Raw genomic sequence first — 27,477 nt, 5'->3', positions numbered from 1 at the left:
AGGTCTACAAGCCCTCAGTCTAGCCTCTCAGCCTATTGCGGACAGTCTGAGCACTGATGGAGGGATTGTGCGTTCCTGGTGTAACTCGGGCAGTTGTTGTTGCCATCCTGTACCTGTCCCGCAGGTGTGATGTTTGGATGTACCGATCCTGTGCAGGTGTTGTTACATGTGGTCTGCCACTGCGAGGACGATCAGCTGTCCGTCCTGTCACAGTACGGACATTGCAATTTATTGACCTGGCCACATCTGCAGTCCTCATGCCTCCTTGCAGCATGCCTATGGCACGTTCACGTAGATGAGCATGGACCCTGGGCATCTTTCTTTTGGTGTTTTTCAGAGTCAGTAGAAAGGCCTCTTTAGTGTCCTAAGTTTTCATAACTGTGACCTTAATTGCCTACCGTCTGTAAGCTGTTAGTGTCTTAACGTCAGGTGAGTGTTCATGAATTGTTTATGGTTCATTGAACAAGCGTGTTTAAACCCTTTACAAAGAAGATCTGTGAAGTTATTTAGATTTTTACGAATTATCTTTGAAAGACAGGGTCCTGAAAAAGGGACGTTTCTTTTTTTGCTGAGTTTATATCTGTCTTTCTGCCTGCCTGTGTCTGTTTGCCCTATAGAAAGATCAAAGCTAATCTTAATAGAGAAAGCTCTGTGTTACAGATGAGGTAATGAGCTTCCATGAACCTCTCTCTGAACTCTGGAGCTCTGTGAAGTTTCAGAGGAGAGATGAGAGTGTGTATATCCCTGTCTGTGACAGCCACGGCTGAGTGTATGCAGTGGATAAAACATTAACGGAGTAGTGCTCAGGCAGTAGTCTCACTGATATGCTCTCTCACTGACACTAGTGGATCCTATGGGAGGGAGTTGAGGCTTTCAGACACAAACAGACTACAGAAAGAGAGGAGCTCAGGGAATACTGGTGTGCATGGGTGTTACATCATCTCAAAAGTTCCACTTCCAGAAGTTTCAGGTAGGCAGTCTATGTTTATCTGTCTGATAAGTGGCATTAGTGCAGCTAGCTGGCATTTCTTCCACATGCATGTCATTGTCTGAACCTAAAGATGATTGCCTGCATGCCATTCAGTTGTCACCATGTCTGACTTCCTACACTAACACAATACACAAAGGCAATAGTAATTTGTTACTTGGTAGCCTTCACACTCAAATTACACAACGCTTCAAGTAGGCAGTGGAAGTTGTAATGGAGGCGAGGGACTGATATATCTCAAAAGACATGGGTCATTTTTTTCCCCTGGATTGTACTGAATAATGTGTTCTCCCAGGACTTCAGAAAGCTAGCCAGTAGACAGTCATACCTGACCTGTTAACCACTGTGACTGGAACACAAGACACTCCAGTGTTCAGTCAAGCAGAATAGAGTAACTGGGGCTGCCAGTGAAAGTCTCAGTGTGTGTGTGTGTGTGTGTGTGTGTGTGTGTGTGTGTGTGTGTGTGTGCCAAAGCCTGAGTGCATGTGGGCATGAGGAATGTGAGAGACAGAAAGGGAGAGAGAAAAAAGATAGAGAAAGGGGAAGCAGAAGAATGATTCGGGGAAGAGGAAAGAATTGTAGGTTTGAATCCCTCCAGTTGTTCCTAGAGGTCACAGCACTCAACCAATTTCAGGAGTCAACAACAACTTTTATCTCATTCAGCTCAAAGAAAAGTTAACGCTAATTAGTAAAAAAGGACATTTTCTCATTCCATTCTATCTGCACTGCAGCTTGACCCTGTGCTTGTCTCAACTGCATGTGTGATGTGTGCCATGTAGAGAGTTTGAGAGCAGAGCAGAAGACAAATGTCTGTTGTTCACTATAACTAATGGACAATAAAGTTGTATTGTATTTGTGCACATCTTTTGTATGTTATTTTTGAGTGTGATAAGAAGTTTGTGTTTGTGCGAGTGACTTGTTCAGTCAATCAGTAAGGCAGCCAGTGAGCCCGTCTTTCAGCCAGTGAGCCCGTCTTTCAGCCAGTGAGCCCGTCTTTCAGCCAGTGAGCCCGTCTTTCAGCCAGTGAGCCCGTCTTTCAGCCAGTGAGCCCGTCTTTCAGCCAGTGAGCCCGTCTTTCAGCCAGTGAGCCCGTCTTTCAGCCAGTGAGCCCGTCTTTCAGCCAGTGAGCCAATCAGTTCGTCCATCTTTCAGTCAGTCTTTCAGTCAGTCAGTCATTCTTTCACTCAGTCAGTCATTCTTTCAGTCAGTCAGTCAGTCATTCTTTCACTCAGTCAGTCATTCTTTCAGTCATTCTTTCAGTCAGTCATTCTTTCAGTCAGTCAGTCAGTCAGTCAGTCAGTCAGTCAGTCAGTCAGTCAGTCAGTCAGTCAGTCAGTCAGTCAGTCATTCTTTCAGTCAGTCAGTCAGTCAGTCAGTCAGTCATTCTTTCAGTCAGTCTTTCAGCCGGTCAGTCAGTCAATCAGTCAGTCAATCAGTCTTTCAGCCAGTCAGTCAATCAGTCAGTCAATCAGTCTTTCAGCCAGCCAGTCAATCAGTCAGTCAATCAGTCTTTCAGCCAGCCAGTCAATCAGTCAGTCAGTCCGTCTCTTTCAGCCAGCCCGTCTCTTTCAGTCAGTCCGTCCGTCTCTTTCAGCCAGTCCGTCCGTCTCTTTCAGCCAGTCCGTCCGTCTCTTTCAGCCAGTCCGTCCGTCTCTTTCAGCCAGTCCGTCCGTCTCTTTCAGCCAGTCCGTCCGTCTCTTTCAGCCAGTCCGTCCGTCTCTTTCAGCCAGTCCGTCCGTCTCTTTCAGTCAGTCCGTCCGTCTCTTTCAGTCAGTCCGTCCGTCTCTTTCAGTCAGTCCGTCCGTCTCTTTCAGTCAGTCCGTCCGTCTCTTTCAGTCAGTCCGTCCGTCTCTTTCAGTCAGTCCGTCCGTCTCTTTCAGTCAGTCCGTCCGTCTCTTTCAGTCAGTCCGTCCGTCTCTTTCAGTCAGTCCGTCCGTCTCTTTCAGTCAGTCCGTCCGTCTCTTTCAGTCAGTCCGTCCGTCTCTTTCAGTCAGTCCGTCCGTCTCTTTCAGTCAGTCCGTCCGTCTCTTTGTCAGTCCGTCCGTCTCTTTCAGTCAGTCCGTCCGTCTCTTTCAGTCAGTCCGTCCGTCTCTTTCAGTCAGTCCGTCCGTCTCTTTCAGTCAGTCCGTCCGTCTCTTTCAGTCAGTCCGTCCGTCTCTTTCAGTCAGTCCGTCCGTCTCTTTCAGTCAGTCCGTCCGTCTCTTTCAGTCAGTCCGTCCGTCTCTTTCAGTCAGTCCGTCCGTCTCTTTCAGTCAGTCCGTCCGTCTCTCAGTCAGTCCGTCCGTCTCTTTCAGTCAGTCCGTCCGTCTCTTTCAGTCAGTCCGTCCGTCTCTTTCAGTCAGTCCGTCCGTCTCTTTCAGTCAGTCCGTCCGTCTCTTTCAGTCAGTCCGTCCGTCTCTTTCAGTCAGTCCGTCCGTCTCTTTCAGTCAGTCCGTCCGTCTCTTTCAGTCAGTCCGTCTCTTTCAGTCAGTCCGTCTCTTTCAGTCAGTCCGTCTCTTTCAGTCAGTCCGTCTCTTTCAGTCAGTCCGTCTCTTTCAGTCAGTCCGTCTCTTTCAGTCAGTCCGTCTCTTTCAGTCAGTCCGTCTCTTTCAGTCAGTCCGTCTCTTTCAGTCAGTCCGTCTCTTTCAGTCAGTCAGTCAGTCGTCCGTCTTTCAGTCAGTCGTCCGTCTTTCAGTCAGTCAGTCAGTCAACCAGTCAGGTGAAAGTGTTGGAGTATTCTGATGTAGTCTGTAGCTCACCCTTCCTCCGTCTCATTGATGATGTCACAGATCTCCATGTTGAGCGTCCAGTCCTCAGCCTGCAGGCCGCCATCCGTGGCCTTCTCTGGAAAAGACAACAGGAAGTAAACAAGCCTGCTCATTGGACCAAGGAGGACACTAAGTAGTAGGAAGTTTCCCCTAGACGAGCGGTGAGCAACACCTAACCCCATAGGAATAACCGGTACAGCCCAAAAAGGATGAACCACCCCTTTGGGACTGGTTCCTACCTAGGTTTCTTCCTTCTAGGGAGTTCTACCTGGTGCTTTCACTTCTGCTTATCCTGCTCTGTGGGGTCTAGGCTGGGCAGCTTGTGACAACTGCTGATGTAAAATAAATAAAATAAATGAGGCCTAATTGATTGATTGACAAGATGGGAGATGTAAAACAGGTTTTATAACAGACCTAGAGTCAGTACTCTGCCAACCCACTGTCCACTAAGCCTTGGGCTATATTTCAGTCTGACTGCGCTGTGACCTGTCCCCTTACCTCAACAAGCCGCACTAATTAGCCTAAACTCCATGGCTTATGTAACATTACTGTGGGCATGAGAAAAAGTTGTGTAACCAAGCACATAAAAAAGAAATAACAGTAACAGGTTTTCTGTAGTAAGCCAATCTCTCTGTCTTGACGTGTCTCATTTGATAACTGTAGTGTAGGCCTAGGCATTTTCAGATGTTAAAAATGCATTCTTCCTCCCTTCCTGGACGCAGGTTTGATGTCTGATGATCTAACATGCTCGGATAGGTGTGAGCAAGGCTTCCACTGTGGTGATTTCACCAATCACCTCATGTGTGATTCATTTTAACCTATTCAAACAGAATCACGGGTGTTCTCTGCATTGTCTTAGAGAGGAACGTAATGGAGGGAAACATGTGACAGGATTTGGGCTATTGGTTTTTCAACACAGTAACATTGAAGTTTTATAATGACATAATTGAGCTGACGTCTGGAAGTCCACTACCACTGGTGTCGACCAATTACCGTGCTGAATTCATCCCTCCATGAAACAGGATTAAAGAACTGTGTGTGTCCCACATGGAACACAATTCCCTTTGAGCCCTGGTCGAAAGTAGTGCACTACATTGAGAATGGGGTGTAATTTGGAACACAGACCTAGTCTCACTCCTATTCTTGGCTGGCAGAAAATAAGGAAACTGAGCCAGCAAGCGCTAAAGGTATTTAGAGTCAAAACACAGAGCTAAGAGTTAAAATGTTTAAAAGTTAGTCATGATGACTCGACTAGCTCTAGGTTAGCTCAGTCACTCAGAACATTTCCACCTCCAGCGCAGGGGCTCAGAGCAGTGTGGCATGCCCAGGCCAGGCACCTCTCTCTGGGGCTATGTGTCCTGTTCTGGCCTCTACCTCTCCTCTCCTTCCAACCCGTCAGATCACACAGTCTACCACTGAGGCCACTGTGTGTGAAGGACTAATGCTTTTGGTGTCTGTTTCTCTCCTTTCAAATCACACCCACACACAGTATGAGAACACACACACTTTTCTTCTTTAATTTTTGTTTAACACACCACCTCTCTAATCTAAATATTACTCAAATAATGTATTTCCTGTGTACACAAAGACAGTATTCTGCTAACAACATGTCAGAACATGAGAAGCCAAGGTAAACAGCATGACACGGTGTTTAGCTGCTCAGGCCCAGTGTGTGAACAGCAGAGCATTAAGTGTTAAGTCTTAACCACTGCTATCTCCACTGGCACGCCCCACGTAAATCTCCTCAAGTGGATTGGAAAGTGGACAGGCAGGGAGAGAGAGGAAAAGAGGGAGGGAGAAAGAAGAAAATGAAAGGGAGAAGGAAAGGACCAGACCTAGTTAGGGCTGTTGTGGTCATGAGATTTTGTCCGATGTTGATTGGGAAGCAAATAATTGCCGGTCTCACGGTAATTGACCGTTAATTAACAAACACATTTAGCATCTCCTGGTTTCCTCACATAGCCTACAACTTGAAAGTCACGCGCTGTGTATGTATACCAGTTAGGCTCTACACCCGTTGTAAAGCGGATGAATGTGCTTCATTTTAAGGCGTTATTTGTCCACTTTAGTTGTGATACAAACCTTAACAAAACATAGGCTACATGAGGTGTGCGACTATGATTTGAAAAAGTAGCACAAAAAAAGGCATGTGCTGTTTCTTGCCTTACTGCACACAAGCTGGGCATCTTTTACAAGTGATTTCACTACACCCGCAATAACATCTGCTAAATATGTGTTTGTGACCAATAAAATTTGATTTGAGAAGTGATAATAGATCATTCACAAGTGGTAGGCTAATATTGTCAATAGAAAAGTTTGTGGTCATATGCACAACCTGAAAAACATAGGTGCTGGGCTAATAAAGGATTCTAGTATAGAACAAGAAGGCCTGCACACCTTTAAAGCTCCCAATTCACCGCTTTAATCTGAAACGAATCTTCATCAGGTCAAACACACTGAGTGTTCACATCCCAAAATATACACATTTCACCTCACATTGTGGACATGACGCATGGTGGATGCAAAAAACATGTGTATCTCTAATAATTCAATGAGTACATGTAATGGTTCCAGAAAATAATATACCTTTAAAAAATGACCAAGTGAGTAACCTGGAAGGCAAGACAAATCAAAGTAAAGTAAGATATTCAGGTAAGAAATGGTCTGATGTCAAACTCTTGGTTCAGACCTCTAGGAGACATCGTACACATGGTGAATCCAATACAATTCTCCTCTCAATAATAGATTATCAGTATCTCCGCCCCGCCTAGGAGTCTTAACATGTTCCATACCAATGTATCTCAAAGAGCTAATGTTGTGACGAGACTCCATGTAATGAGCAGCCAGAGTTTCTCTGGTCAAGGGCCCTAATATTACTCCTGTGTTCTGCTATGCTTATTTTCAGAGCTCGTTGTGTTTTTTCCTACATAGCATAGACCACAAATACACTTGATCAGGTATATCATATGTTTTGTGGAACATGTAAAGATGCCCTTAATCTTAATGGCCTTGCCCGTAATAGGGTGACTGAACATTGTGCATTTGTTCGTGAAGTTACATTTGGTGCATCCGCCACATCTATAGTTAACGCCCGGCACATTGTCTAGAAAGGTACTGCGTGGCACTGGTGGACGATCAGACCTCACCACCATTTGACTGGTGTTGGGGGCGCGTCTGAAGACTACCCTCGTGGGTTCTTTAAACGTCTTTTCCAGTTGTGGATCAGTGCTCAAGATGTGCCAGTGTTTTTTAATAATGTGGTTGATCTGTTTACCAAGTGGGGAGTACTGAAGGAAGCATTGAATGCGTTGGTTAGGATGGCGGAGAGGTTTGGGCGTGAGGCTGTCATCCTGGGTCATATTTTTATAACGTTCCCTTGCGTCATGCAGCCATTCCTCTGGGTAACCCCGCTGTCTGAAACGCTCATCCAGATGGTCGGTTTGTTTGACGTAGTCACTCCGTGTACTACAAATCCTACGTATGCGACTGTATTGGCTAATGGGGAGGTTATTTTTTAGGGGTGTAGGGTGGAAGCTGTCTCCGCGTAATAGGGAATTTCTGTCAATCGGCTTCCTGTATAGATCCGTACTAACCCAATTCCTCTTACTTAAAATGTCAAGAAAACGTATTTCACAAGCAGTGAATTTCAAATGTTCACTGCTTGTATTGATGGAGGAGTGGAATCGATATAGATCCTCCGCTGTGCCCTGGAATAGAGCGTCGTCTGGGTTAGGGAGGGTTTGGCCGGTAGGGATATCCTTGTCTCATCGCGCACCAGCGACTCCTGTGGCGGGCCGGGCGCAGTGTGCGCTAACCAAGGTCGCCAGGTGCACAGTGTTTCCTCCGACACATTGGTGCGGCTGGCTTCCGGGTTGGATGCGCGCTGTGTTAAGAAGCAGTGCGGCTTGGTTGGGTTGTGTTTCGGAGGACGCATGGCTTTCGACCTTCATCTCTCCCGAGCCCGTACGGGAGTTGTAGCGATGAGACAAGATAGTAATTACTAACAATTGGATACCACAAAATTGGGGAGAAAAAAGGGGGTAAAATTTATTACAATTTTAAAAAGAAAATGACCTATTTCTAAAAAATAAAAACACATACAGATTGGCATAATTCGGTGCCATTTTACTACCCATAGCAGTTCCCTTCTGTTGAATGAACATGTCATTTTCAAACAATCTCAGCAAGCTACTGTGCCAGTGGGTCGTTGACTGAGGTAATGTGCCATGGCTTCTAGGCCTCCCTGATGGAGGATATTAGTATACAGTGATTCAACGTCAAAGCAAGCCATAAGCATCTCCCCATTCATATTGTGCATTGTCTTGAGGGTGTTAATCATGTCCATAAAATCATGTACATATGCAAAGAAATCAACAAAAGCAGAAATATTTTCAGTCAATGGAGGCCACAATAGGTCTCCCTGGTGGCTTATCCAGTCGTTTTGTGGATTTTTGGTAAGGCAGGAATGACGCTCCTGATTGGATAGTCTACTTTCATGAACTCATATTCTTTTAGCATAATGTCTCCACTTTCCATAAGAAACTTCAGCTTGCAGTGAATCTCATCTTTGAACAGTGGTGTAGGGTCACGTGACAATTTCTGAAAGAAAAAGTATTGTTCAATTGTCCCCAGATCTCATTCACATAGTCATCACGGTTTAACAACACCACAGCTCCGCCCTTGTCAGCATTATGCACTATCAAAGTGGAATCATTTTTTAAAACATCCAATGCTTGCCTCTGTACTTTAGGGAGATTATTGTAGACTCTATTCTTGTTTCTTAATCAAAATCTGAGACATAGGGCCTCCCGGGTGGCGCAGTGGTCTAGGGCACTGCATCGCAGTGCTAACTGCGCCACCAGAGTCTCTGGGTTCGCGCCCAGGCTCTGTCGCAGCCGGCCGCGACCGGGAGGTCCGTGGGGCGACGCACAATTGGCATAGCGTCGTCCGGGTTAGGGAGGGTTTGGCCGGTAGGGATATCCTTGTCTCATCGCACTCCAGCGACTCCTGTGGCGGGCCGGGCGCAGTGCGCGCTAACCAAGGGGGCCAGGTACGCGGTGTTTCCTCCGACACATTGGTGCGGCTGGCTTCCGGGTTGGAGGCGCGCTGTGTTAAGAAGCAGTGCGGCTTGGTTGGGTTGTGCTTCGGAGGACGCATGGCTTTCAACCTTCGTCTCTCCCGAGCCCGTACGGGAGTTGTAGCGATGAGACAAGATAGTAATTACTAGCGATTGGATACCACGAAAATTGGGGAGAAAATGGGATAAAATTTTAAAAAAGAAAAAGAAAAAAACATTTAAAAAAAATCTGAGACATATTTTTCCACCAATCTGCAGTATGTTTCTTGGGAGGGATTTTTGTATCTGGGTGGACAAAAAGTGGATTTTGCTCGAAAAGGGGTTTTCCTTCTATGGGAAATGTCATTCTCTATTTGATCACCCATAGTCTGAACACCCATCAGACTATTCTTAATTTAATCTTGTCTTTACATATACTAAATAATATGTCTGAAATTTGTTTTGATTTAGAATGGACCATTATCATGCACCTATTTCGAAACAGTGGCAGAAAAAATTAAGTAATCTATCACTATTTAAGTGCAATGTAGGATGCTTTTCCTATGGTTAATTTTCCTGCCAGCCAGGTAGGCTATAGTCCTGTTGTAAAGATAGTCAATGTGCTTAATATTAGGAAAGTTGATGAATAAATATAGTAGGCCTTGCCTATAGAAAACTGATGGGATCCTCCTCTTTTTAAGAGGCCATCAAATCTCTTTTCTCACGCAATTGCATAGTATAACATACAGAAATGTTGCGCAACATGAGCTCACGTGAAATGTTTGATTCGATTTTCGATTACATTTGCATCGATGTCAGAGTGATTAAAGGGACAATAGAGTGCTGAGTACCAGGCAGTTAGTAGCCTACTAAACTTGCTAATGACAATCAGCAGCATCAGCGCTTGGAGAAGGCTAATTACCGTGACTAAACGGTCATGTGGAATTTGACTGCCCTCATGACCACCGGTGTGGCGGTAATATGGTCACCATAACAACCCTATTCAGAGTCATCCTTTTTGAGGCCTCTATTCATGGAACAAGACAGACATTACAACCAGAGCTTTGCAAATAGAAGAGAGACTGATTGGGTGCGAGTTCAACCCAGGCTCCACCCCCAGACAGTGTCCCAGTGCCATGGAGTGAAACCAGTACAACCAGTCACGTGGCCACACAGGCGGGAGGCTGTGCCATCCACTGCCAACTCCACAAATCTCTGTTTCAGATCCCTCTTTTCTCACCGTCTGTCTTCCTCCCTCTCACTCTCTCCCTCCCTATTCCTCAATCCACTAATGCATAGCTCTGAGATAAACATTTGAAATTGGCTCATTTTATGACCCAAACATGTATCCATGGTTACCGAACTATTCCTCTGTCTTATAGTCTTCTTTTCAACATCTTGTCATAGAGGGCTTATTACCAGAGAGTGCTCCAACCCATTAGGGACAAACCCATGGGCCTGCTAGCTACACTAACCCTTCCACTAATGGAGATGGCAGGCAGATTGTTCTGTTTCCTACAGGATGTCTATCTGCTTTCCCTCTATGATGGTTCTCTGTCTCTTCAGCAGCTAAAGGGAAAGAGATGGAGTCAGCATCTAGGCCAACTGTACTCTAAGACAGAGTAGTTTCACGAGTATTAAACCTCAAGCCACACACACACACAATCCACCCACCGCAAATAAACACACCATCCACACATCCCAACATAAACATGCACACACACTGAAAACATAAACACACACTTGCTAACACACACAACATCCACCCAGCCTCTCTCTCTCTCATCCTGTCCACCCCCTGCCTGTCAGGCCACTTAAGGCAATGAGAAAGGACAATTAAGATTCACAATGCAAACCTCATCAGCAGGGTTGCTGCCTGTTCTGTTGCCCTGCCTCTGAGTGCTCTCCCATTTCCTCTGTGAGAAGTGAACCCGATCCCTTTCCCCTGTCCTGCTGCTGCTGTACTGTGGTGTTGGGTACCACTCTCACCACCAGCACTGTATCCACACGGACAGACAGAAGGCCTTTATGGACAGCACAGTACAGTGAGCACTCAACCAGAGAGATAACACACTGGGGCAGATGATTTAAAGCTAGTAGCTCCTAAAGATATTAAAGATCCACTCTGCTGCTCGCTGGGCAGTGTGCAGTGACCTGAGCAGACCGCTCTCTGAGCTGACAATGATGATGATGGTAGTAGTGACTTAGCCTAGCTGGTGTGGTGGTGTTCAGCGGTGGCCATCTAGGATGACTTGGCACCAAGCTGGCTGGGAAAGCAGGGCAGTGGGCAGGGGGCCACACCCTGGCCTGTAGGCTACACTCACAGCAATGAAAGAGCCTTCTTCTGTACCTCCTCAGACCAACTTCCTTCTAGCCTGGTCCCAGATTGTGACCATGATGACCAATGGAGTTGATAAGGCAGCACAAATACTGTATATCTGGAACCAGGCTAACTTCCTTCCTCCAGAGTATACCCATGATATGTTCCCATTCGATTTCACACAGATGCATGACTAGGGGCTGATAAACTGTGGCTATTATCAGCTTCAGACATCGATATCTCATCTTCGGAAAAAAGCTATGCCTAACCATGAGAAACTGGACTGAATGCATGGGAAACTGTTTGTGCAATCTGCCTGGGTGACATCCTAGGAGATTCTCTCAGAGACAATGCAGAGAGGACAGCTTACCCCCCACCTTGTCTTCTGTCTAGTTTGTTAGGCTATACAAGATCTCAACTGCGCAGTAAGGATACAGTACTAAAGACCTTTATAACATAGGATAGTTATGGTTGTAGCTAAGGCCTTGAGCAGTAAGGATACAGTACCAAGGCCTAAAATTAACACCTGCGGGTAGATTTTGTCATTGGTGGGTAAAATGTCTATTTCACCAGCCACGTTGGCAGGTGGTCAGTGCTCCACAGTGCGAGCATTTCATTCGCATTTGTGAATAAAAAGTCAAGTTTGATCACATTTATAGTAAAATAAATGCTCCAGTAGCTTTTTTCAAAGTATTTCTGCCGTTTTGTTTCATAGCTGGTAAATTAAGTCTATGAACTACGAATCCTATATAGCCTATTCCATCTTGCGCTGGAACACTGCCTGGCTGGGTGCATGCGAAGAGCTGAGCGAAAGGTGCATTTTTAGAAGTTAATTTTTAGAAGCGCTTCGCGCAGGCATAAGGATTGGTCTAATTTACTTGACCCGAAAGTCTACTGAAGTGAGACTTGTCCTTGTCCATTTATATTGTGTTGTTTACAGGCTAGGTTGTTTTTCTATGTTTGAGTTTCAACTGCAAGGGAAGAGAAGACAACGCCTCTCCTAGTCAGACTCACAGGCTCAAACATGACTCGCTCGAGTCGCGCTGCCACGGTAACCTCCCACCCTTAAATGGGCAGGTGAAAATGTTTGTCTCATCTGTGAAAGTTTGGTATAATGACTCAGGTCACAAAAAAATGAAATTAAACAATATAACACATTATTTCTTACTAATAATACATGTATTGTTTTAGAAACATTACAAAGCATGCTCATCTGTTTTTTTTTTGTGTTTTGTTGGTATAATTTTAGCAGGGGGGAAAAAATCTGAGTGGCTGGTAGATTTTTTATTATAAACTGAGTGGTTCGAGCACTGAATGCTGATTGGCTGAAAGCCGTGATTGGCTAAAAGCCTTGGTAAATCAGACTGTATACCACGGATATGACAAAACATTTATTTTTACTGCTCTAATTACATTGGTAACCAGTTTATAATAGCAATAAGGTACCTCGGGTGTTTGTGGTATATTGCCAATAAGGGCAAGGGCTGTATCCAGGCACTCCGCGTTGCGTCATGCTTAAGAACAGCCCTTATCCGTGGTATATTGGCCATATACCACACCCCCTCGGGCCTTATTGTTTAAATCTACCTGCCACAGTGGCTGGTGGACCAAAAAGTGAATTGTATGCCCTGTACAGTACTAAGATCTTCATAAAATAGAATAATGATGGTTGTAGCAACGGCCTTGAGCTGTAAGAATACTGTACAAAGACCTTTATATCATAGGATATTGATATAGTTGTAGCTAATGTCTTTATAAAACATTTATAGCCTAACTATTTTATCCACTGAGCCCTGGTTAGTATTCTGCCATGTTCCATTGTTCGTGCAATCGCCAATCCAATAGTTTTGCTGTGGATGTAGACGTGCTGTTAGATAATCAGTGACTCTATCAATGAAGGACACAGTCCCTGCCTGAGGGTACATAGGCCCAGTAAAGTCCTACCTAGCCTCATTCCAGTCCCATCCAATCATCACAACCACATCTTATCTCAGCCCAGCCACACTCACCTTCTGGCCAGACTACACTTTATCACAGTCTGCACCACCTGGGGTTGGCAACAGTCCCTTGTATTACATTTTATATTATTAACCTTTATTTAACCTGGGGAACCGATTGAGACCAGGGTCTCATTTCCAATGGTGCCCTGAGAACAACAGTTGAAGCAATGTTAGGAACCATTCAACCAAATTACAGTTACAACATTTCAAATGAATTACATTACATTCAAAAGGGCAGTACTAACAAATATATACGATCAATAAAAACAAGAGCCCAAAATTCACAATTTGGGACCAAATAATCAAGTTTTAGAGTCAGAGACTCCCAGGCAACTATTTAAGAGACAATGATGCTTATGGAAATTATCACCAGTGATAAAACACAAGGCTGAGTATATAGCCACAGAACTGAGAAGTCCACACTTGTTAAACAGCAAGCCTATAACAACGCTATTTTTTTTATTTAACCTTTAACTTATAATATGGAGGTGCTATAGAAGTTGTCAAATAGCCTAGACCCCCCCTCACCTAGAAGTGAAAAACTATTCCTGCTTTACCACATCTAGACCAATCCCAACCGCAGGGATCACTCAGTTATTATCCTTCTGTTATCTCCCAAATCACAGGTCGGAAGCAGGGCCTGGAGAAATGTCCACAGACTGAGCCAGTTACACCTGTTGCAGGGGTAAACAAACTAGGCTAACTGAGCCTTAAGATATTATGACTGTGATTATAAAAGCCTTAGAGCTGTTCGTAAAGCTAACTGTCATGGTTATTAGTACAGTAGATAGAAGATCTATGCACACTACACAGTGGACCAAGCCTATCAAATCAGGCATTCCCTATCCATATATTTTGCGTGCCCTACTGTATAAGGCCTCAGTATGAACCTAGCTCTGGTCCAGGGCATTATGTGTGGCTTACTGACGCTCACTCGCATGTGAAGGCCTGGACCAGAGCTACTATAAACCATACAGACAGGGTGGAAAATAAAAGCCTGAAGGTAGTAACAGGTTAGGCTACACAAAATGCCACTTCCATTAGGTATTGGGCTAATCAGGAACACAGAAGAGCTTCTAACATGTTAATTCTTTTATGCCTTTAATGCCCATAAACACTTGTCAGTATTTCAGTCCAAATAAGCACTGTTGAAGCTCCTCGTCCCAATGACAGAGCAGGAAACTGCCCGGAAAAAGCTATGTCTTTAGGAGCTGCAGGAGGGAGGGCACTAAGGGGAAGGGGGAACTTTGAGGGAAGCTACAGGGGGATGTCGACTAGCTTCCTCATCACCATTCATTACAATCCCAACTAACCAAACTACTATCCTAACAACGGAGCCCATGTAAAAAATATTGGGCACGGTTTAGTGGCGGCGGGTAGCCTAGTGGTTAGAACGTTGGGCCAGTAACCGAAAGGTTTCTGGATCAAATCCCGAGCTGACAAGGTAAGAATCTGTTGTTCTGCCCCTGAACAAGGCAGTTAACCCACTGTTCCCTGGTAGGCCGTCACTGTAAATAAGAATTTGTTCTTAACCGACTTGCCTAGTTAAATAAAAGTTAAATAAAAATCTAGGTCAGTTGTGTTTGTGTAATCACAGAAAAGCTGGCAACATAGCCGCCTGTGGTTGACAATGCAAGTCTATCTTCTTGTAATAGAAGTGATTTACAATGACTCAGTGTTACTGACAATGAATCATCTTTGAAGGGTGTTTTGCTAATGTGTCATCAGTATTTGTGAGAAAGCTCATTGTGATTTGTCTGCCTTTTTTAGCATAGTCAAAGGTCAAATGACGTATCTTCCCGTTTATCCCCTTCCATTATCAATTTCATGCCTGTACCACTGAGTGTGTGTACGAGCTTAAAGAATACAGACCAACTGTTCGAATGTGAATTCATTAATTAGTTTAAAAGCACTAGTCAGTGTCATAAAAACACTAATTGGCAAATGAGACCGCACATCGTCATTGATAAACAATTTCAACTGAAAAACTGTTACCCAGCTGTTGTATCATTGCATTTCAAAACAAAGGAGAATCCAGTAGAAAACTCCCTCGTGAAATCATTTCCCTTCATTTGGAGCAAATTTGTACTTTTCAGCAAATTTGCCACCCTGATTCCAGTTAGCTTAGCTAACGTTTGCATGGGCTAGCCGCGAACCGATATTTATAAGGTTACTGTAGCTGGTCGATGATGCTACAGCTAGCTAGCTTAGCTCGCTTCTGAATGCCGTACAATAACACATGTAAGTCAACATTCAAACCTTACATTATGGCTTAATAAGACCTGATTAAACAGCATCTATAGCTGGTAACTTACCTAAGCACTGGCCCACAGGAGTGCTGTACGGATTGCCCAGTAAGAACTCCATCTTTGTGACAACAAACAATACCCACAGATGACAGAAGCTGGAAGAGAGGCGCATTATCTGCAAGTCCCTCCCACTGAGCAACCACATTGGAAGATAAAACTGAGATATCAATCTGTATGGCTGGATTTATTGTCGATCAAAATTAGCAGCTATCCAGGGTATGTTCACCACCAACACTCTATACACAAGATCCAAGCCTTTGCTGGATGTGATCGATTTTAACGTTACTGTTCATGTTATGTATCCAGTCTGTATCACAACCTGCAGTGATTGGGAGTCCCCAATTGGCCCAGCGTCGTCCGGGTTTGGCCGGTGTAGGCCGTCATTGTAAATAATAATTTGTTCTTAACTTACTTGCCAAGTTAAATAAAGGTTACATTTAAAATATATATATATATATATATATATATATATATATATATATATATATATATATATATATATATATATATATATATATTAATATTAAAATAAAGTATTGTTGTTTGGGGAAATTACTTTAAACCTTTCCCTACAATCTGTACTATCAAACTATTGTTGTTGTTTGAGTGAATTGATTCTGAATATCCTGATCATTTCTAACATACTGCACTCGATGGGATAAACTAGCTAGATAAACTGTGGGTTACATGGCATCATTCAGGAAATCCTGACCAATACTGCTCTGATCCTGACTAGAAGAGATAAACATTTATGATCCCCTTAATTCTAATAATTGTAATTTAAGTACATAATATTCACAAAGAAACCTCATAGTAATGCTTACATTGGTTCGCAAATCGCATATAGCATCTGTATCCTCCGTGAAACGGTTTAAAACGGTTTAGCTATCAACTTTCCGTGTTCAATGAAGCCTAGTCCTGCTGCCTGGTTGCTAGGCAACGGTATACATCTTTGCGCAGCAGACGTGAGTTTGAAAGGTACGAGGCTGATAACATACATTTATTTTCAAATTACTTTGTTGTTTGGTTTTCTTGTGGTCTCTCAACACAGCAGCTTGTGAGAGAGAGCAATCTGATACCTTTTTAATTGAGCGGAAATTAGGTTACTCAGCTCTGGCTTGTTGTGTTGTGTTGCTGCTGAAAAGGTACTAGCTACTATTAGCTAGCTAACGTTAAGTTACTGTACTATAGCTAGCTATATAAACGTTTGTTTACAATATTTATAGCTAGCCACCGTAGCTAACGTTAGCGAGTTAACATAGCATAAATACATTATACACAGTTTGTGTTTATTTGTTATTGCAAAACAGCCACTCAACTCTACAAAGCTACGTACCTGGCAGGATTGTGATGACACTGAGACTCACTGTTTATCAATCAGAAAAACATTTGTTAAACCTACAACCACCGCCAGACAGTGGTATTGAATACAGCATTTGATATTGAGCTGCCCTTCTCTCCACAGTAACAGTACAGGGTAGAGAGTCAGGGGATCCAGAGACATTAGCAGGATGAGCAGGCTATATGATACCGCAGAGCCCAGTTTGGTGGACGAGGAGCTGCTGCAGAAGGCAGTGGAGGAGCAAGGACCTCAAGACCAGGCTGGGCAGATTGCCAAGGAGGAGGGCATCCAGTATGACGAAGTCTGCCAATTGCGCCTAGACTACAAGAGTAAGAAATTTGACAGATGTTGATGTTCTTCATTAATTTGCATACTTTTTGGTGCAGGCATGTCATGTCCATTGTCCACAGAGAGAAGGGCAATAGTTTTAGTGGAAATAGTTTTTATTCCTTACTTTGTCCATATTTGTTAAATTTTTGTCCATAGACATCCTGAAGATTGATCACCTGTGGCAGTTCACGTCTCTGACCAAGCTACAACTGGACAATAACATCATTGAGAAGATTGAAGGACTGGGGTGCCTCACTAATCTGAAATGGCTAGGTAAGAAAGGTCTCTCACAGACCCTGAATATGTTCCACATACAGTAAATGTTAGACAGATAATGTATGTGTTAAACTGTATATAGCTAGATCTAGATGACTATATTGTTTTTCACTAAAAGACAAGCTCTTCACTGATACAAGGCTATTATGGCCTAATGACCAATATTATCTTTCTCTCTATCTCCTCTTCTCCTCTAGATCTGTCCTTCAATAACATTGAGGGGATCGAGGGGTTGGATTCTCTGGTGAAGCTGGAAGACTTGAGTCTCTACAACAACAGAATCTCTGTCATTGAGAACATGGACACACTCCTAAACCTACACGTTCTCTCTATTGGGAACAACTTCCTGGCTCAGTTGGAAAATGTGAGTAACTTTCATACACTACCTACATTTATTGTTTATGTTTCAAATTATGAATGTAAACTCTCCAATTGTATACTGTAGACTATTTGTGACAAAATATGTTATTTTCATGGTATGGGCTGGTATTGCATGTTTGCTGGACACTGTAGGAATTGCAATCAACCATATCCTCTGATTCCCAGGTGATCTACCTCAGAAAGTTCAAGAACCTGCGCACTCTCAACCTAGCTGGAAACCCCATCTGCAAAGAGGACCGCTACAAGATCTTTGTTGCTGCCTACCTTCCAGAGTTGGTTTACTTGGACTTCAGGCTATTGGATGAACAAACAGTGAGTGACGGAATAGGGTGAAATTGCCCCTTGACACTGATATTGGGTCAGTCTTGTAATCCCCCCACTAATGGTTAAGGTTAGGATCGGGGAGGGGAAGCTGATCCTAGATCTGTACCTATTAGACAGGCACCTATTAGACAGGCACAGGAGAACCAATGGGCTGACAAGGTTGTACAGTATATACTGTATATGTGCTTGTATCCACACCAACATACCATAAGTCTTACAAAACACAAGTTTTTTTATGCCTAGGCTCAGGAACATTCCTGTCCTGATGAATTAAAGCGTTGATGTAAACGAGAGCATTACAAAACGGTTAGTCATGGATTACAAACGTTTTCCCTGGGAATCAGACAGCTGAATAAGCACCATACTAAAAGCAGAATCGCAAAACTGCTGAACTGCCATACCTTTACACATCCCATCCATATTGTAACCACAGATTTAAAGAAAACAGTTCCAAAGGTCTAGTGTATACATTTTTCTTCAAGCACTGCACTGGATATACCATTAGTTTGTATGGATACATGAATACCTTGCTTTTTTCTTACTCTACCAACCATTCGGGCGGGCATTGAACATTAAGTATTTCCTTATGTAGCGAGAGCAGGCGTTTGGAAAATACCAGTATGCCATTGAGGAGATGCGCCACAATGAGGCCCAGGAGAGAAGGGCGATGGACGCTAGGCAAGAGCAAGAGGACGAGCTGCAGTTGCACAGGGTAACCTACGAAAAACCTACATTCAGAGCAAAGCATACATTCTACATCCATGTGTGCATTGAGCTTGAAATCATTGGGCAACTCTGCCATCTACCGTTGTGTATATGTGTGTGTGTGTGTGTGTGTGTGTGTGTGTGTGTGTGTGTGTGTGTGTGTGTGTGTGTGTGTGTGTGTGTGTGTGTGTGTGTGTGTGTGTGTGTGTGTGTGTGTGTGTGTTTGTCTTCCCTACCTACAGGATGCCTTTGTGGAGCTCTTGAACGGCCCATATCTGTTTGACAGCATGTACGCAGATGATGCAGAGGCAGCCAAGCTGGCCTACCTCCCCGGAGTGTCTGTACTACTAGAGACATATCCTTCTCCATACTCTGTTCTCTCAGTGTCAGTCTATTTGGAGCATGCCTTCTCCCTTCAACAACTGGCCCTTGATTTGATGGATGGCTAAAAGCAGATGCAGGTGAAATAATAGTAGAATGATATATCTTGTTGTAAGATAGGGATTTCAAGGAGAGAAAAAAACTGGGAAAAAACACAAGTCGATTATTCTACTATTGCATCGAAGGCTCCTTCCTTGACTCTGTTCCTACATACAAGAGCCACCTGGTGGCGCTGTGTGTGCAGGTGTTTGAGATTGGCTTGGCACAGCGCAGCCGGAGGGAAGACGAGGTCAAGTCCTTCTTTGACTGTTCCAGAGAAGCCGTGGACGACAACCAGCAGAGAGCAGCACAGATCGCTGCAGACTTTGAGAAAGCCAGAAGACAGGTGCATCATGGGACTGTAGCTTTTACGGTCATGTCAAGAAGGGATGCCGCTAATGTCAAAGTGACGTCAAAACGTGCATATCCGAGCAGCGTCGGGGAGAATTTTTGCATTTTTGCTAACAATAATGCTTTTTCTAACCTTAACCTAATTCTCCTAACCTGCTACATTGATTCTCCTAACCTGCTGCGTAAGTTCTCCTAACATGCTACGAAGAGTAACTTCTGATATTAGCGGCATTCCATCTAGTCAAAACCGGCTTTCACTTGCACTGACAGTGAAACGTTTGAGAGCATCAGTTCAGCGCAGACTGACAGATCTACAAATCTTAATGATCTTAATCTTAATGTCACGATCGTCTAAGGTGGAAACAGTAGACCAAGGTGCAGCGTGGTAAGCGTACATACTTCTTTATTATAAGATGTCACCAACAAAACAATAAACATCAAACCGAAAACGTGCCGCCAACGTAGTGCTCACAGGCAACTATACATGGACAACTACCCACAAATACAGGTGGGAAAAACGCTACCTAAGTATGGTTCTCAATCAGAGACAACGATAGACAGCTGCCTCTGATTGAGAACCACACCTGGCCAAACACACAGAAATACAAATCATAGAAAAAGGAACATATAATGCCCACCCAAATCACACCCTGACCAAACCAAAATAGAGACATAAAAAGCTCTCTACGGTCAGGGCGTGACAAGACCAATTGGCAAGTCTAATTGGAAACTGTTATAATTACAGCTCTTCCCTGCCCATGAAACCTTTATCAATATCTAAAAGCTTTAAAAAAAATCCCAAATTAGCACTCCTACTCTGAGATGCTTTATTATAATAATAATAATAGATTTCATTTATTTTGCGCTTTTCATTATACAGTTAATCTCAAAGATGATAAAAAACAAAACAAAGTACATGTAGTTCTTGGGCTGGACAATGGTCTTCAACAGAGGCTAAATATGAATATGGCACATAGAATTCAACTGACTCCTATCGGCCCCATCTCTATGGAGGGATATAAGTGTCAAAATACATTTCATATGAATTATTTTGGAACAAATATTACGTATTTAATGTATTTATATGCACTGAATAACTTCTTGGCCACACATAGATAATGTAAGAGCCATGTTCTTTAGAGAGTTTGGCAATTGAGGATTTCTGCATGATGTGCATTTGCATGACACTACAACATTCTATGGCAGCCATGGTAGCGCTGCATTAAAATAACATGGGGAATATAATGTCTAGAAGGAGCATTGTGATGTATTTTTATGAAACTTTCAAATTCTATGGCAGCTATGTTAGCGCCCCATTAATATTACATGGGAATATTTAAATAATGCTCTGTAACTGAATGTCTAGAATAAGAACAATATTCAAAAATATGACTGAAATATATGGCTCTGGATAATGGTATAACAAACTGCTGAAATACAAACATGATAGCAACAGTTTAACAAAAACTGTGCTATTTTTATCATTTCAAATCCACTGTACATAAATCTTACAAATCACAAAAAAATCATGCAAATCACACGTAAATGTTGTGTATCTCCACGTGGCCACACACACAGGTGATGTCTGAGATGCAGCAGGCCACAGACACACGTCTCCTGGAGGCCCAGCAGAACCACTGCAGCGAGGAGATTAACCAGCTCTGTGACAGCCTCATGACCCAGGAGCTGCAGCTAGTCGACCAGCTGGAGGTGTGTGTGTGTCTGTCTGTGTGTTGTTAAGATCTACATTCTTGGTCGCCCTTAAATCTGAACTGAATAACTTCCAAGAGGTTAGGAGTAGAGGTTTTTACGGATCCACCTGTACTCATACCAGATACCCGATCTGGGACCCGAGTAGGGGTGGATCCAGAATTCTAAATAATGTCACGGGTCTGGGTTGGATCTCATATGATTGTCACGGGTCTCGGGTATGTGTCCTTTTTTGTAATTTTTTGTTATTACATTTTTTACTTTGACCCCTTTTACTCCCCAATATCGTGATATCCAATTGGTATTTACAGTCTTGTCCCATCGCTGCAACTCCCCTACAGACTCGGGAGAGACAAAGGTCGAGAGCCATGCGTCCTCCAAAACACGACCCTGTCAAGCCACACTGCTTCTTGACACACTGCTCGCTTAACCCGGAGCCAGCCACACCAATGTGTCGGAGGAAACACTGTCCAGCTGGCGACCGAAGTTTCCCGGCCGCCACAAGGAATCGCTAGAGCGTGATTGGACAAGGAAATCCAGGCCGGCCAAACCCTCCCCTAACCCAGACAATGCTCCCGGTCACAGCTGGCTTTGACACAGCCTGGGATCAAACCCGGGTCTGTAGTGACGCCTCAAGCACTGCGATGCAGTGCCTTAGAGAGCTGTGCCACTCGGGAGGCCTTGGGTCTGTGTCATTTTAACTGACTTGTCTGGAAGGACCCGTACAGAGCCGAACGTGACTGCTGCAGTAGTTGTTGTTGTTGACCAATCATTAGTCATCAAAGCGTCAATAGGCTACAGTCATATAGCCTCTGTGTGTTGCAAAAGTTAGGAGGTATGTAATCATTGGGAGATGGAATTAAAATGACAGAATTAAAAGTTAAAGGAGAAGGATAGGCTACAACGACCAAAAGCCAACAGGTAGACTACTACTTAATATTATGAATGGAGTTGTTGTTAATCAAATCAAATCAAAGTGTATTTGTCACGTGCACCGAATACAACAGGTGTAGACCTTACAGTGAAATGCTTACTTACAGGCTCTAACCAACAATGCAATTTCTAAAAAATAAAAAAATAATATATACTGTATATATTTTTTTAAAGGATTAGAAAGCACATGCACTGCATCCTCAATTACCCTAGCTAGCTAATGTTAGCTAACTTAACTAGCTAGCTTCTCCAGGTTTGATGCAGTCAAAACAGGTACTGTGTAATCATATTGCATGATAAATAACCTAGCTATGGCAGCTATTTGTTTACTATAGTGCGTTTTGGCTTGTTGGTTGTTTGCTGTCTGTCGTCTCTCCCTCCCAGCTCCCTGTGTCACTCCCTCACCAGCGGCACCTTTCCTCTCGTGCTTTATCAGCTCCGGTTAATAAAGACGCTTAAAAAATGGGTCTCCATATTAAAAATAAAAAAAATGTATGCATATTGGGTCTGGGTGAGAAAGCCCAAGGTCCATATCAGAACAGGTCCAACTTCTTTTGGCCCGTGAAGACCTGTAGTTAGGAGGCCCCATAACGCAGAAACTGTTATCCGAGGTGACCTCTAGATGACCTCCCTGAGGCCAAGTGCCAATGGCTATAAATTCAGCCATCGGGAGTTTCAAATGATAGAGACGTTTAATATGCGGCTCACTCTGACCCAAGTGGTCTCGACAACGTTGATTTATGTTGTGACCAGGGGCCCGGAACACTTGGAGAACCAACAGATAAGCAAGAGTATTTATGCTTGCCTGCCCTTGAGGAAGTTGGCAGATTGCTACAAACCTCTCAGAGGAACATGTCTGTCTCCCCATATGCATATGTTTGTCTGTCTGTCTGTCTGTTAAACCTTTAAATATAGAAGCCATTCGCCTTATCTTTGGGTACAGCATTTTCCACACCTTGAGAAAATCAATTATTCCCGAGTGTGTGTGTGTGTGTGTGTGTGTGTGTGTGTGTGTGTGTGTGTGTGTGTGTGTGTGTGTGTGTGTGTGTGTGTGTGTGTGTGTGTGTGTGTGTGTGTGTGTGTGTGTGTGTGTGTGTGCACGGTTGATGTATATTATAGTACACGTGCAAGAGTTCATATGGAAACTCTCATTTATAGAAGAATGTTTGGAGTGGTTAATTAATTCATTTTTATTTTCCATTTGATATCAAAACACACATTTCAATTTGAGATACGTTATTCATATGTCAATAACTATTCTCCTTTTTTTTCCATAGGATATAATCAAAGATTTTGAGAGGAACATTTCAGACATGGTTGCCGGATTCATTGAAGTTGTTCAAGGAATATATCCTTTGCTACCTTAGGTATTTATTTCATAATGGTGTATATAATGGTGTTACAGTGCACTGATGCAGTTATTCAAATCAGGGTCTGTATGTACCAAGCGTCTCAGAGTTAGAGTGCTGATTTAGGATTAGTTTTCCAATTAATAAGATGACATGGACAGGGAGGACCTGATCCTAGATCAGCACTCCTACTCTGACACGCTTGATATACAGTGTACAGCCTCAGACAAAGTCTCCTTGACACAGACCCACTTTCGCCCAGTGCCGAGACTTAGAGAACCACCATCACGAGAAGCTACTGGAAATCGCTGTGGCAACCCTGGAGCGAGTGGCCAAGAATGAGCTGGAGGAGGATATGCCAGATGATGTCCGAATGGTCAGTGTCAGAAAGTCCCTGTGTCTACAGCAAATCCTACAGGCCATGGTCAAAAGTAGTGTACTATATAGGGAATAGGTGGCTATTTGAGACGCACCCTAAATAGTGTTTCCCTACCCCTCTCAACCCTGTCTCTTATCTCCACAAACATTTTCAAATATTGTCAAAGACTCCAGCAACTCAAGTCATAGACTGTTCTACCGCACGGCAAACTGTACCAGAGTGCCAAGTCTGGGATCAAAGGGCTCCTACCCCCAAGCCATAAGACTGCTAAATAGTTAACTAAATAGCTACCTGGACTATCTGCATTGACCCTTTTTGCACTAACTCTTTTTAACTCTATGCACACACACTGGACTCTACCCACACACTCACACATACTTACACTGACACTCCAAAACATACAGTGCATTCAGAAAGTATTCAGACCGCTTGACTTTTTCCACATTTCGTTATGTTACAGCCTTATTCTAAAATTGATTCAATTATTTTTGTCCCTCACACAATATTCCATAATGACAAAGCAAAAACTGTTTTTTAGACAGATCCTCTCAAGCTCTGTCAGGTTGGATGGGGAGCTATTTTCAGGTCTTTCCAGAGATCTTTGATCGGGTTCAAATCCGGGCTCTGGCTGGGACATTCAGAGACTTGTCCCGAAGCCACTCCTGCGTTGTCTTGGCCTTCTCCCCAGGAGAAGCCTTCTCCCAGTCTGAGGTCCTTAGCGCACTGGAGCAGGTTTTCATCAAGGATCTCTCTGTACTTTGCTCCGTTCATCTTTTCCTCAATCCTGACTAGTCTACCAGTCCCTTCCGCTGAAAAACATCCCCACAGCATGATGCTGCCACCACCATGTTTCACCGTAGGGATGGTGCCAGGTTTCCTCCAGACATGATGCTTGGCTTTCAGGTCAAAGAGTTCTTGTTTCTCATGGTCTGAGAGTCCTTTAGGTGCCTTTTGGCAAACTCCAAGTGGGCTGTCATGTGCCTTTTACTGAGGAGTGGCTTCCGTCTGGCCTCTTTACCATAAAGGCCTGATTGATGGAGTGCTGCAGAGATGGTTGTCCTTCCGGAAGGTTCTCCCATCTCCACAGAGAAACTCTGGAGCTCTGCCAGAGTGACCATCGGGTTCTTGGTCACCTCCCTGACCAAGGCCCTTCTCCCCTGATTGCTCAGTTTGGCCAGGCGGCCAGCTCTAGAAAGAGTCTTGGTGGTTCCAAATTTCTTCCATTTAAAAATGATGGAGGCAGCTCTGTTCTTGGGGACCTTCAATGCTGGCCAAAAAAATTGGTACGCACCCCAGATCTGTGCCTCGACAAAATCCTGTCTCTGCACTCTACAGACAATTCCTTTGACCTCATGGCTTGGTTTTTGCTGTGACATGCACTGTCAACTGTGGGACCTTATATAGACAGGTATGTGCCTTTCCAAATCAAGTCCAATCAATTGAATTTACCACAGGTGGACTCCAATCAAGTTGAAGAAACATCTCAAGGATGATCAATGGAAACAGGATGCACCTGAGCTCAATTTCGAGTCTCATATTAAAGGGTCTGAATACTTATGTAAATAGGTATTTCTGTGTTTTATTTTTTATAAATTTGCTAAATGTTTGCTTTGTCATTATGGGGTATCGCGTGTAGATTAATGAGGATTTTTTATTTACAGCCTTATTCTAAAATGGATTAAGTAACATAACAAAATATGGATAAAGTCAAGGGTTCTGAATACTTTCCGAATGCACTGAACACACTCACTTGCACATAACACTTCCACACAAGCACACATTTGCCACACACACACTTCCACACTCATCATATTGTATTCTGCATTGTTGGGAAGCATTTCACTGTCCTTTACGAAGCATGTGACAATTAAAATTTGATTGAATATTGTATGTGTACATGCTCATCCATATTGCACTCAAACACACTGCACAGTCCAACTGTATTCTGTTCTTACTGCTTTTCCACCCTCACTTCTCTGACAACATTTCCACTGTCACTGCTATTGAAACTAGAGATCTGCTATCTTAATTTAATCAGTCTGTTGTCACAGACAATTTACCGGCGCAGCATGAAATGCAAATTGTAGTGTATTCAAGGTTTAAAAGGTCTTCTAAAGTTTGTAATTGCCCTAACAAAAAAATGTCAACTAAAACAAAACATTTAAATTAATTATAATCCAAATTATAATGAATATTTCCTGTTTTTGCAGGATTATTTTCTTGTTGTGAGAAACAGGGTCAAATTAAGATCTGTAGCACCTCAGCAACACTGTCCCCAGTGGCACTCAGCAGTATCTTGATCCCACTGGTGGTGAAGTTTCCCCTAGGTACAGATTTCGGATCAGCTTTCCCTCCCTCAATCCTAACATTACCCATTATGTTGAGAATGAAAAACTGACCCAGTGTCTTGGGGTAATTTCACCCTGCATCATTCATCTGTATTACACAGTGTCTGTCTGTCCCCCCATGCAGCTGTTTGTAGACAAGGACACAGTGATCAATGCAGTCAGCGCCTCCCACGACAACCACCTGCTGAAGATCGACAACCGTGAGGACGAGCTGATGACGCGCTGCAACAGCTGGATGAGTGCTCTGATGAAATCGGTAGGCAGGGGAATGCATGGAAATAGGATGACATAGATTTTATTTCTATGGGGAATGCGTTGAAATAGGATGACATACATTGTATTTCTATGGGGAAGGCAAGGCACTGCCACAAACACTCAGTATGACAGTTTCCAGTTTTCCACCATGAAGAATATTCTAACCTTGGGGTGTTTTCATTTGTTGTTGTTTTGTCTCTTATTCACCTGTCCGTGCAGGTACAAGATGAAGAGGTGAAGCGGAATCGCAAGCGCATCTCAGAGATTCACAACTACATTGACTACGTAAGGGATCAGCTGGATGAGATGCAACATGAGCACCATTGATTAAGAAGAGGGGAAAGGAAATATAGCAGAAGAAACCATCCTAACACTGATTCACAAGCCTCAGGCATACAGCAAATGCCCTTATTTTCATACTTACTTATTTCCATGAACCTTGGTTATAAGAACATTGAATTGTGTCAAAATGAAGTTCATTATTTTAATGAATCCTCAGTGTTATTTCCCTTGTGTTCATTTCCAGAAACAGGCAGGAATGTTTGCCTATTCCTAACTGGTTCATATTTCAACTCTCTAGGACAACTCTGCCATCTACTGTGTGTGTGTTACGTGTTTGTGCGTGTGGGTGCGTGCGTGATACACTACCCAACCAAAACCATTCAACTAAACATGTTGTTATGTTTTAATTATAATCGTTGTATTCTACAATACATTTAAGAACGAATAGAAAGTAGGGCCCAAATATATACGTTTTCAACCTTAGTACAAAACTGCAAGAACGCTGATCATTCATATGGATTTTTCTAGTGGAAAGTAGCGTACAAATGTGCAACTTCATGTCCCAGAATGCACTTCGAAAGACTATCCAATTACGTTTCCGTTCAAAGGAGGAGTGCACATGTCCAGCCAATCAAATAGGGTGATTCTGAGTTGTCTAAAGAAACGTTGAAG

The 27,477-nt window shown here is 43.4% G+C and overlaps 2 protein-coding genes across 4 annotated transcripts in view; one reads left to right on the top strand and one right to left on the bottom strand.

The window, feature by feature from the left end:
• LOC120042932 (TOM1-like protein 2) overlaps positions 1-15,518 on the bottom strand; it is a 38,355-nt gene extending 22,837 nt beyond the window's left edge. For all 3 annotated transcript variants that reach the window (XM_038987699.1, XM_038987700.1, XM_038987701.1), the window contains exons 1-2: positions 15,427-15,518; positions 3,727-3,811 (exon numbers count right to left, since the gene is read on the bottom strand). In XM_038987699.1, coding sequence (XP_038843627.1) covers positions 3,727-3,811; positions 15,427-15,478 — 137 coding nt within the window. In that variant the 5' untranslated portion in view covers positions 15,479-15,518. The remainder of the gene's footprint in view (positions 1-3,726; positions 3,812-15,426) is intronic.
• Positions 805-27,109, top strand: drc3 (dynein regulatory complex subunit 3). The gene is made up of 13 exons (XM_038987704.1): positions 805-970; positions 16,886-17,091; positions 17,249-17,365; positions 17,566-17,732; positions 17,915-18,061; positions 18,666-18,785; positions 19,021-19,133; positions 19,370-19,544; positions 21,128-21,259; positions 23,470-23,540; positions 23,794-23,917; positions 26,393-26,524; positions 26,743-27,109. The coding sequence occupies exons 2-13, from the start codon at positions 16,932-16,934 to the stop codon at positions 26,848-26,850; spliced, it is 1,566 nt and encodes a 521-aa protein (XP_038843632.1). The 5' UTR covers positions 805-970; positions 16,886-16,931; the 3' UTR covers positions 26,851-27,109.
• The last annotated feature ends 368 nt before the right edge of the window (positions 27,110-27,477 follow it).

This window comes from Salvelinus namaycush, chromosome 3 (genome assembly GCF_016432855.1).
Source record: "Salvelinus namaycush isolate Seneca chromosome 3, SaNama_1.0, whole genome shotgun sequence".
NCBI classification, from domain to species: Eukaryota; Metazoa; Chordata; class Actinopteri; order Salmoniformes; family Salmonidae; genus Salvelinus; species Salvelinus namaycush.
The sequence above is the reverse complement of the archived record's forward strand: the minus strand, read 5'-3'. Positions and strand labels throughout refer to the sequence as shown.

What these genes read in the sequence shown, in the direction of transcription:
- drc3 (XM_038987704.1), top strand. Translation starts at nt 16,932, where the DNA reads ATGAGCAGGCTATATGATACCGCAGAGCCCAGTTTGGTGGACGAGGAG. An exon ending in ATTGCGCCTAGACTACAAGA is followed by an intron (nt 17,092 to 17,248) that starts GTAAGAAATTTG and finishes TTTTGTCCATAG; the next exon opens with ACATCCTGAAGATTGATCAC. An exon ending in TGCCAGATGATGTCCGAATG is followed by an intron (nt 23,918 to 26,392) that starts GTCAGTGTCAGA and finishes CCCCCCATGCAG; the next exon opens with CTGTTTGTAGACAAGGACAC.